This window comes from Nelumbo nucifera, chromosome 6 (genome assembly GCF_055504915.1).
Source record: "Nelumbo nucifera cultivar China Antique chromosome 6, China Antique-T2T, whole genome shotgun sequence".
Classification (NCBI taxonomy): Eukaryota; Viridiplantae; Streptophyta; class Magnoliopsida; order Proteales; family Nelumbonaceae; genus Nelumbo; species Nelumbo nucifera.
In genome coordinates, this window is record NC_142654.1 from 25,608,946 (window position 1) to 25,620,488 (window position 11,543).

An 11,543-nucleotide genomic window follows, 5' to 3' on the forward strand; every position below is an offset into this window, starting at 1 on the left:
CTCCAAATCCCAACCATTCCGTGGAATATTTGCATACTTAGGTGGCGTCAGGTAAAAGGAAGGAAAATCATTAAATACATCAATAATTTTTATTTTTATTTGAAAATCTCCTTTTATTATATCATAATTAAAGCTAGTAAGCAACAATAATACAGATAAGACTGTTTTTCAAGATTCTCGCTGAACTATAACGACCAATCAGAACTTACCAGGTGGTCAGGGGGTGCATCTCAGTTTATCCAAGGATGCTGGGCCAATCACCATTCGCCACGTCGCACATAAAATGCGAGGCCTGAAGCCACGAATCTGACGTGTTATATCATGATTGGCCCTGTATTATAACGAAACTGTAGAATATTTGAACTAGACCCCTGATATATAATGTACGTAAACCTGATTGGTCCATTGTTTCTTTCTACCACACGTGTCTTCTCAAGTATCAGCCTCAGCCCATTCATTCGGAGGACCCACAACGCACTTAGATTAGATTAAACCCCCACCACTTCTCTATATAAACCCCAATTCCTCTCCCCCTCAGTCTCGCTCCACCCCTCCCTCCCTCCGGCGGATTTCTCCACCTTGGGCCGCCACCGCCTCCTTCAATTCTGCTCCTAGTTTGGCAGAATAGATCGATAGAACTCTTCTCTATACTTTCTGCTAACGTAGAAGGTAGAACAAGAAGACCACACCACAGCCATAAGCCATCACATTTGGAGCCACTCTACTTTACGAGCCTTTTCTCTACATTTAGTGCAAATCGTCAACCTCTCCGACCGGCCGAGAAAAGAGAGCCACTAAGTTTGGCAACACCGCCTCTAAATTTTGTAGCAATAAACGTCAGAGCCCCAGTGTAACTTGGCCCAGAAATGGGTAACGCCGACTACGTATTCCCCTCGAGCGGCGACTGTGGGCATCGCGTGGCGATACCACCGTCACAGCCATTTTACAAATCACTGAAGAAATCCTTGAAGGAGACCTTTTTTCCCGACGACCCAGTTCGGCAATTCAAGAACCAACCACCCTCTCGGAAGTTCATATTGGGCTTGCAGTACTTCCTACCCATTCTCGAATGGGCTCCTCGCTACACTTTCCAGTACTTCAAAGCCGACCTTATCGCCGGGATTACTATCACCAGCCTCGCTATCCCCCAGGGGATAAGCTATGCCAAGCTAGCCAACTTACCACCGATCCTTGGCCTATGTGAGTATTCGAATGTCGGGGAACGAAGATAATTCATAATCTTAAGTAACATAAAAAGTTTATTATTATTATTACTATTATTCTTAAAATTAAGTTTTGTCATCATGAGCAATGCAGACTCAAGCTTTGTCCCGCCGTTGGTGTACGCCATGATGGGGAGTTCCAGGGATTTGGCCGTGGGGACTGTAGCTGTTGCATCACTCCTTACGGCTTCTATGTTGGGGAAGGAGGTGAATGCTAATGAGCATCCGACGCTTTATCTTCACCTTGCTTTCACGGCTACATTCTTCGCCGGAGTTCTACAAGCTACCTTGGGAATCTTAAGGTTGGTATGATGAAATAAGATGAGAAACTTGGAATGGGAAGAGGGTCCCTATTCCCATATCCAACATTTCAGTTGATATCTGGTTCTTCCACTGTAGGCCGGTGTGATACAGACTTAAGAAAGTAAAATATATATAGATCAATGTTACGCTTTCTGTCATAGCTAGCTCTCTCTGGGTGGGTTGGTGGAGTGGATAAGGTTTTCTCAGGTTTTTTCATTTTGCATGTTTAACTAACGATACTGGTAGCTAAAAAGACATGAGTTGGGAAAAGAAATGGATAGATATTAACTCCAAAAACAATGATGAGAGAAAACTGATGAGTATTTTCCTTAATTTTGTCTGAAACTTTTGGCGTGTAACTCTGCACAGGCTTGGGTTTATCGTGGATTTTCTGTCACACGCAACAATAGTCGGTTTCATGGCCGGAGCAGCCACGGTTGTTTGTCTACAACAGCTGAAGGGGATCCTTGGGTTGGAACATTTCACCCATGCCACTGATGTTGTTTCTGTCATGCGTTCTGTCTTCACCCAAACACATCAGGTTATAATCAAATTTCTCCTTCATCCAAAACCCAAAAACAATAGTCACTGAGTACAAGCATAACCTCTAATAAATTATGGGTTTATTGGTTGCTTTAATTTTAGGGTGGCCTTTTCTTTAAAGGAGATATTAAAAAAAAAAATCTTTTCTCCTATAACAGTCAACCATGATTCCATACTGATAGTTTTCCAGTTTTTAAGAAGACCACCCAATTTTTCTTCGTCTGTTTTGGTAAGCAGAAACTTCACCCAACTTAAAATTTAATCTAGCATGACAGAGACAGAGGATATATACTATGGCTTTTCTTTCTGTACATTTTTTATCTCTTCTTTATTTACAAAAAATGAGAGAGAGAGAGAGAGAGAGAGGTTGCTCAAGAAAATCAACAACCAGGACTTTTAGGTGTATTACAATGAAACATGAATTAAGGACTAACCTCAAATCTTATTCGGCCACAGATTAAAAGAAAATCACCCATAAGGACAATTTTCTGGTTTTATTTTTTTGAAACACGAGAATTAATTTAGCTATTGAAACATATGAATTAACTTCTATTTCTTCACTTTTTTTCTCTTAATTTTGTTGGTTTCTCCAACTCATTGCTGATGATGATGATTGTTGTTGTTGTTGCAGTGGAGATGGGAAAGTGCTGTACTGGGCTGCTGCTTCCTCTTCTTTCTCATGCTCACTAGATACTTTGTAAGTAAATCTAGTAACTATTTTTGTTGTTCATCAAACTAGTGTAGGACAGCACGCTTTTAAAGTAAATACAATACAACAAAATACAACTATGCCCACTTCTATTTTAGTTGCCCAAAAGTGATAACAAACAGCAATAATTTGAACTTTCATATGAGTATGTCTGCAAGAAACCAAAATGGGTTTTTTGTTTTCAACATAGTTATATTTATAAGACATATCCTTTTCTTATTTGAACCCTGGTTAATCCTTCCTCATTTGCTAGGGTTACAAAGCTTAGTGAATTCAACTGTAGAAGAAAAAGTTGCTACACTTTTTATAAGATTCCCAAAAAGCTCACCAACTTAGGGGCGGAAATGGGTCGGGTTAGAAAGTGACCTCGCCCGACCATGAGACTGTATCCTAATGATCATTACACTTTAGAATTAACAAAAGAAAATTAAAATGGAACAAGTCTCTATTTTCTAATCTAAGCAATGGGGTTCATTAAGTAATTACAAATGAGCCTGTTTCTTGCCATATTTGTTAAGAATCTTAAGAAACCAAATCTTTTATTGATTAGGTGGTAGTTTGGGATTACTTATTGGATAAACATGATTGTCATAATAAGTGTAGGTATTTTGAAAATTACGTGAAGGGCCAAAACTGGACAGAAACCCAATAAGTGCTTTTTTCAAAAAGCGCTTGAAAAAATAAAGGGCAAAATTGTGGATTATTCAAAAATGGGTTTTTTTTTCTGAAAAAAGTGCTTATTCGGGTTTATTTTCCAAACAGATACAACAAATAAATGTTTATTGGTGTAGTACGTCCCGGCCTAAAATAAGTATTTTTTCAGTAAGTGCTTAAAAATAAGTACGGGGACTGGGCAAGTTTTTAGCAAGCAGATGGGCCCGTTTTTGTTCCTTCCTTTCTTTTGTTTCTCTAATACTCAATTTGAGGTCCATTAGGTTAAATTCTCACTTCTCAGTCTTTAATATAGAGTTGAAATTCTGTTTTGTTTTTGACGGGGAGCAGAGCAAGAGACGGCCAAGGTTCTTTTGGATATCTGCCCTAGCGCCACTTACGTCCGTTATTCTGGGAAGCCTCCTCGTTTACTTCACTCATGCTGAAAATCATGGCGTTCAAGTGGTGAGGACTGTTGACTGAGGAGTCCTATTTCACTTCTTCTGCTGTTTTATTTTCCTTGATATATATATATATAGGTGTAGCAATTCATCGACGCCCTTCAATATGCATGGTCCCACCAAGCTTGATGAAGCAGTTGGTGGGACAAAACAAATGGTTCTGATCGATGTGAAGTTACAATCGAATTGATTTATAATATCTTTCGCTGCACTGCTACGTAAAGGTGTTTGACACGGTGCATTCTCTCGTCATGTTTTGTACAGATAGGACACTTGAAGAAAGGGCTCAACCCCCCGTCCTTGACCCACTTGACTTTTGGGTCCCAGTATCTGACGGTGGTCATGAAAACCGGAATCATCACCGGCGTGATCGCTCTCGCTGTAAGTCTGGGTTAAATTATTCCCTTCGCGTCATCGATATTTAACCAGAGGTCCAGAGCCCACCAAGCTCCAGCGCTCGATGATAACGTCTTTGACTCTTCTCAGACCACGAATGCCTCCACATACTTTAATAATTCTTGAGTCGTCCGGTCGGGCCATGCCACGTTGTTTGGTGGGTAGGTCCCGCAGCTGAGGGAGCTGCACGTGACCAAAATGTTCAATCACGTGGTTAGAGAATGGAGGACTGAGGAGCATAGTCGTAATGTGGGGGGTGGGTTGGTGTTGGAGGTTGCTCTGCCCCGTCACCCATGTGGGTTGGTGGCTGGGTGACTGTTAACGAGGGAACAGTAGTGGCTCAAATTAGCATTTGGTGGTGTATTTTTACCTTGTAAACTAAAGAGCAGTGCGCTTGTTAAAACACAGGAAGGGATCGCAGTGGGGAGAAGCTTTGCTATGTTTAAGAACTATCACATCGACGGAAACAAAGAGATGATTGCTTTCGGCATGATGAACATAGCCGGTTCCTGCACTTCTTGCTACTTGACTACAGGTTATTTTCATTTATTTATCATCAATATGTCAAAATGCAATGCCCTTCTCACCTTCTATATATGTCTATGCGCAACTCTGATTAAAAAGTTAGGGTTCCATGGTTTTCAAAATCGGACTGGACGGTCTGACCAGAAAAACTGGAAAATGGTTTTGTTCCATCCTAAAACCCATTTTGTGGTCAAAAACTGTTAATTCGGTTAGCAAATGGCTGACTCGGGTGATTGAACCGTTGACCTAGATAGTGATTTTTGGCTGCTTTTTATTTTTTATTTTTTTAAGTTAAAACGGTTCATCCATTTGAACCGGACGATCGAACCATTCAACCCAGGTACTGGTCCCTAAAATGATTTCCTACCTGGTCTAGTTTTAAAAACCTTGGGAGTGTTCACTTGAGCCAACCGGTTGGGTCCTGTTGGTTCCTCCTAGGCCCTAACCCACCCTGATGTTGTATTAAGTCCTCAATCTTAAGCCATCCATGGTCTGGAAGGGAAAAAAATAGTTAAGTACACTGCAACCCAATGCAGAATTCTGAAATGACAGCTTCCATGGTCTATTAGTAGCCCCCCCCCAAACTGCATCCTGCCCATGAATTTGGCATCAACTCACGGTCAGAATTCATCCCCCCTGTACGATGGGGCTAGAAAATTCTGACCTAGACCGATCAGTCAATTCCCCCTAAAAAAGAAATCCCAAACTTCAAGGCTATGGGGTTAAAAAAGGCATCTAAAAAAAGCTATAGAGTTAAAAGTCATTGTAAATACAAAAGGGGATTTTACCATTCAGTCCACCCCTAGGTGGAGCTACTAGTAGACTAGGGGTGGACTGAATCCTGCCCGTGAATTGATGCCAAATTTATGGGCAGGATGCGGTATATAAGAGGGCTACTAGGAGATTAGGAGGAGACTGCAAATTAGATTTCTGAGGTCCAAAAATCACAATACAAAAATACCCTCTATATGTGTAGGGGTATAGGTGGGCCAGCCAAAATCCAAACCTAACTCTAGTAAAAGAATCAAAACCTTAACCTGATCCTACACCTAAATAATAAACCTGACCCCAACCTAACCTTCTAAAATCGGGTCAAACCGGACTTATCATTTAACCCGACCCATTGATATCCCTAAATGCATCCATCATCAATACTGTTACAACAGGGTGAACTAGCCCTGTTTACAACGCCAAATTTTTCCTGATCCAGCCCGACCTTTAACTGCATCTTCTATTGTTCTATATATAACCCTAACACTAATACAATTGGGTTAATTAATTAATAATTGGGTTGGGTTTGAGAAGGGAATAAGTTCGTAAATATGCATATGATATGGGTATTTTTGTATTTTTAACTAAAAATGCATTTGATGTTAAATTATTCATTCAAAGACTGAGTCATAATAATATGAATAGATATGGCCCTGACATAATAAATTGACAGAATAAAATAGGATTCATATAACCAATAATCCTGTATGGTTGACAATGCTTAGATGCTGATTGAATCTTTTCTCCTCCCCCGCGTCTCTCATATACACTGCCTAAATGCACATATACTTATGGTAAAGGATCTAATGGTTTAAAAACTTGACCTTTTTGGGGATTGATTCTTGGGTCAAATGGTTCGATCATCTGGTTTGAATAGATGATTTGTTCTGACTTAAAAAACGAATAAAATAGAAAAATGGTCAAAAACTATTATTTGGATTGATGCCTTGGTCTATGAGTTTCTGACAAAATCAATGATTTTGGCCAAAAAACAAGTTTTAGGGTGAAACAGAACCAATTACTTGATCGTTCCTAATCAACCAGTCCAACCGTCCGGTCTGATCCGGTTTTCAAAACCATGAAAGTTCATGATCTATTGGCATTTCCCAATCCCAACCCAAATAATACTACAGTTTCAACCCCCAATTTTTTTTTAAAGAGTACCCTAATATTAGCTAGCTAGGCTTAGAAATAAGAAAAGCAGCAGTGGTGTGTTTTGTCATTTACTAAGTAATTAATAAAATAGAGTGCAATTGGAATTGCAGGGCCATTCTCGAGGTCAGCAGTAAACTTCAACGCAGGCTGCAAGACGGCAGTTTCCAACATTGTGATGGCAACCGCAGTGATGATAACATTGCTGTTCCTAACGCCATTGTTCCACTACACTCCTCTGGTGGTGCTCTCTTCCATTATTATTTCTGCAATGCTTGGCTTGATCGACTATGAAGCCGCCGTCCATCTGTGGCAGGTCGACAAGTTCGACTTCATCGTCTGCATCGGTGCATACATCGGTGTAGTTTTTGGCAGTGTCGAGATCGGCTTAGTAATAGCGGTACGTATACCTGCTGTGTGCTACTGCTGAGGGTTGTCAATAAGCTCCCTACCTCCTCTGGCACAGTCGACACTAGAGAGGAGCTCTCAATTACTCTCATCGATCTTCTAATTAAATGATTCGTTAATTTACGTGAACGAATGTATGGATGAATGCAGGTCTCTTTATCAATACTTAGAGTGCTTCTGTTCGTGGCAAGGCCAAGGACCAGTGCTCTTGGCAACATTCCCAACTCCATGACTTATCGAAGTTTCGTTCAGTACCCAGTAGCTAATAACATCCCTGGAATCTTCATACTTCGAGTCGATGCTCCCATCTACTTTGCCAATGCAAACTACTTGAGAGAAAGGTGCGTATATAATATTAATTAATAGTTACTCCTGTTGAGACCCCAGTACTTAAAATCGAACAAACAAACGCATAAAATTAATTTTGTTCTTAAATTAAAAGGATCTCGAGATGGATCGGTGAGGAGGAAGAGAAGTTAAAATCAACAGGAGAAACCAGCTTACAGTACATTATTCTGGACATGGGCTGTATGTATCTATATCCTTCTCGATCAGTTCTCACTGATGTTGATGTTTCAGTTTTACCATAAAAATTAATCTGTGACTCCTAGCTACCTCATAACTAAAACAAAAAAGATAATTGACAGGCGTAGCTAGCATAGATACAAGCGGGATCAGCATGCTGGAAGAGGTGAAGAAGAATATCGACAGAAGAGGGCTAAAGGTAAAAGATATTATATGGTCTTAACTAGGCTACTACGTACTGCAAATTTCAATCAATCTACTGAAAACATTTTCTTTATTAATTTGCTGCTTTGTCAACCCACCACCCACCAGCTCGCCCTAGTCAACCCAGGAAGCGAAGTGATGAAGAAGCTAGACAAATCCAAGTTCCTTGAGGACATTGGCCAGGAATGGGTCTATCTGACGGTTGCAGAGGCAGTGGGAGCATGCAACTTCATGCTACATACGTGCAAGTCAGCCCCTGCTAGAGAGATTGTATGAGTTTAATTAATTTATAGTAAATTAAGCATTAAGAGAGCGAATCGCTATGCTTGTATGAGCTTTTATGTACGTAATCTAGCTACTATATCCTACTAATATTGAAGGAGGACTCGCACATATTTTGCAAATCCAGTGAACCAGAGCGGGTTTCGCCTCCTTTAAGTGAAACTTGGGAGGCTTTTCTCTCCTGACCTTTTGTATTCTGTAGAAAATTTTATATATATGTTCATTAAGAATTAATCAAGCTTTATTTTCTTAAATGTACTGTTTGTAAGGCTGCGTTTGGAAACGATGCAAATAAGTGTGAATGCAAATATAGAGTGTAATAGTTCATACAAATTTACTTTCTTACCAGACTTTTAGCTGTAATGGATGCAAACATGAATTTTAATAAAGCATATGCTTTTTTTATCAAAAGCCCACTTGAATGCACATTTAATTCTTTTTTATTGAGTACTTTTACATCTTATTGTCGATATAAATATGCATTGGCACGTCATTTGTCAATGCATAATTGTAATGTTGCCAAAACACAAGCAAAAGTGAACCAGAGTGCAAATTTACCCTGAACTGGAATTTACACTCTATTTGCATCGTTTCCAAACACAACCTAGTTTATGTCAGCATCAACAATTTCATGTTTAATTTAATTTATACTAAGAGGACTGATGCCAGCACTTGAATCTTGACCCCATCAAAAGAAGAAAATAAAAACAAAATGACAAAAGCCAATAAGTGCAATTTCGACCAGGAAAGGAACTTATAAAGAAAAGTTACAATGAGCCTAGGGGTTTGAAAGGGTCAGGCAGACCCAAAGGAATGGATGACCCGATTATATAGGGTTATTGTCATCAGCACCTATGCCTCGTCCCAATTATATGGAGTCAGTTACATGAATCCTGTTTCACCATTCCATTCTGTTGAATGTCGTATCCTTCGTTAATTATCGTTGCTTAAATCATTTATTAAATCTACGGTTCTACTCAAGTCCTTTTCCATCTGTTCTAGCTCTTCTAGTCCTTCAACATGTATCAAATCACTTTTCCTAGGTGATCTTTTATGCAACCCTAGTATACAGGGTCTAGTAAATGGATCAGGATTTGTTCCAAACGGATTAACACCCAACCACCATATATACATATATTGACATTATTAGAAAAATACCCCCAATTCAATTTTGATAGATTACAAGTTTTTTTCTGATATCATAGTCAAACCCATAATATTATGTGTGCCAATTTAACAAAAAAAATAGTTATTCTCAAATTAATTCCTATTAGAGACCCTATAGTGGCAACTGGTTCTTCGCATTGACTTACAGGGTCGGGTCTACCCTGACCTGGACCAGACCCGACCCATTGACAGAACCTAGATGAGCACTTGCAGAACCTAAAGGTCGTCTTCATAAGAGTTCTCAATCGCCTCATCTTCTTTAGTCTTAGTTGGACCCATTTTAAGTTATATAAGCCAGGTTCAGGTACGAGTGTTATATAAGCCAGGTTCAAATCATATTTTCCTGTCTTTACCTTTAATAAAATGACATTTAGAGATACAATAATAAATTATGTTATATTTTTTTAAATAGAATACCTATAACTACACTATTACGAATAACAAATAACTATAGTGGGGCCCAATCTGGTTTAGAGTTGTCAATAAGTCAGGACTATGTAGAACCAATCTTGAACCAATTATTTAATTGGGATCAAATCATAGACCCGATTATATTGAAAACAATAGTTAAAATAATACTAATTTATTTTTATGTTAATAAGTTAAACATTTTTAACTAATACTATCTTATTTATTATTTATCAAATTTACTATTTTAAACATGAAACATGATAAAAATTACAAGAAAGATAAAAAATTATATATTTCATAAAATATTTTGTTTTGGACCCGAATCAATTCTGGACAGGTAAGAACGAAAATCAATCCAATAATTAATTAAGACAAAATCATGGAATCAAAACCGTTATAATTATGTTCAATCAATTTAGCTCCATCATGATAAACCCAACCCATTGGTTTAGCCATAGTTTTTCTTAAATAAATTAATGTTTATATAATAATTTATTAAATTGAATAAAATAAATAAATAATAGTTTATTGGGATGGGACTGGTATAGGTTGTCTCAAACCAGACTTGACCCATTAATAGCCCTAAATATTGGGCTGAAGGGGAGAGAATAATTTGGTAGTAAATTATTTCTAAATAAATAAATATATGTTTATTTGTTTTATTAAAATAAATAATTCATTTTACTAAATTATTTTATTGATTTATTTTATTAAAATAAATAATTTATTTAATTTTATTAAATAAATAAATGTTTAGATAATAATAATAAAATAAATAAATATTGAGATGAAGAATAGGAGGAGAGAGGGAATTGAGAAAGAAGAGGGATGGCATAATCTTAAATAATTGTATGTGACACTCCTATAATTTTCGAATGCCATAGAATCAATTACATAAGGAGGTTTGTCCTATATGTGGCACTCCTCTAATTTTTGAATATCATAGAAGTAATTAAATGGCAAGGTAAAGAAGGTGCATTTGTCTTATATGTAACATTTATGTAATTTTCAAATATTATAGAATCAATTATATAGGGAGGGAGGTTTCTCTTATACTTGACGTTCTTGTAATTTTTGAATGCCAACCAAAAGAGAAGTGAGAGAGAGAGAGAGAGTAAAGGAGTGAAGGGAGAGAAAAACACATGTCAAAAATTTAGAGCATGCCTATCAAGCCAAAAGCAAACCACGTGTCAACCTCCAGCACCTTCCCAATGTTTTAAGTATATTCTTATAGATTATAGATTCTCACTCTTACCAAAACAAGTCTTTCTTTTTTTTTTCCTATATTGGTTTAGAAATCTGAGGCCGGTTGGAGTAGAGCTGGAGCTGCTAACTGGCGAGGCTTTACCTAGGGCTAAGGTGCTGCTTAGGGCCCTAGAGAAGTCTACACTTGCAAAGAACAATGGACTAGGCCGTCCATACATAGCCCATCAACTAACAAACAAACAGTCAAAATAACACCAGATGATGCCTGCGTACCCCACCAATGAAGTCTTGATGCATCGTATTCCAGACCTGATTCTGGATCTTGATTACATCATGTGCTTACCAACCCAAAAAGGCTAACAAAATTAATTGTACACTACACATGGACCAGCTTGCTACCATTGACAGTGGAACACCACACAGAACTCACTTGGTTAGAGAGAGACCTTTGTGGGCTGTGGGCACCACACATAAAACAGCCAATTTCCCTGAGAAACTAAGCCAAGCACAGCTTAGAAAGAACCTCCTCCTCTGTCTGATTTAGCCAAGCCTAGCTCTAACAATAATTATCTTGGCCAGGAAATGAATCGGATCCCTTTGGTTTGC

General features: G+C 38.3%; 1 protein-coding gene across 1 annotated transcript; it reads left to right on the top strand.

The window, feature by feature from the left end:
* Positions 1-542: 542 nt before the first annotated feature.
* On the top strand, positions 543-8,407 carry LOC104598652 (sulfate transporter 3.1-like). The gene is made up of 12 exons (XM_010260822.3): positions 543-1,200; positions 1,318-1,525; positions 1,896-2,067; positions 2,701-2,766; positions 3,781-3,894; positions 4,155-4,271; positions 4,695-4,821; positions 6,848-7,134; positions 7,293-7,483; positions 7,585-7,670; positions 7,790-7,866; positions 7,980-8,407. Exons 1-12 carry the CDS (start codon positions 867-869, stop codon positions 8,145-8,147), a joined length of 1,947 nt encoding a protein of 648 aa, XP_010259124.1. The 5' UTR covers positions 543-866; the 3' UTR covers positions 8,148-8,407.
* The last annotated feature ends 3,136 nt before the right edge of the window (positions 8,408-11,543 follow it).

Bases quoted from the DNA above. Each gene is read 5' to 3' on its own strand.
- LOC104598652 (XM_010260822.3), top strand. From the start codon at position 867: ATGGGTAACGCCGACTACGTATTCCCCTCGAGCGGCGACTGTGGGCAT. The intron at 7,484-7,584 runs GTGCGTATATAA...TTAAATTAAAAG, and splicing joins GCAAACTACTTGAGAGAAAG to GATCTCGAGATGGATCGGTG. The intron at 7,867-7,979 runs GTAAAAGATATT...ACCACCCACCAG, and splicing joins TCGACAGAAGAGGGCTAAAG to CTCGCCCTAGTCAACCCAGG.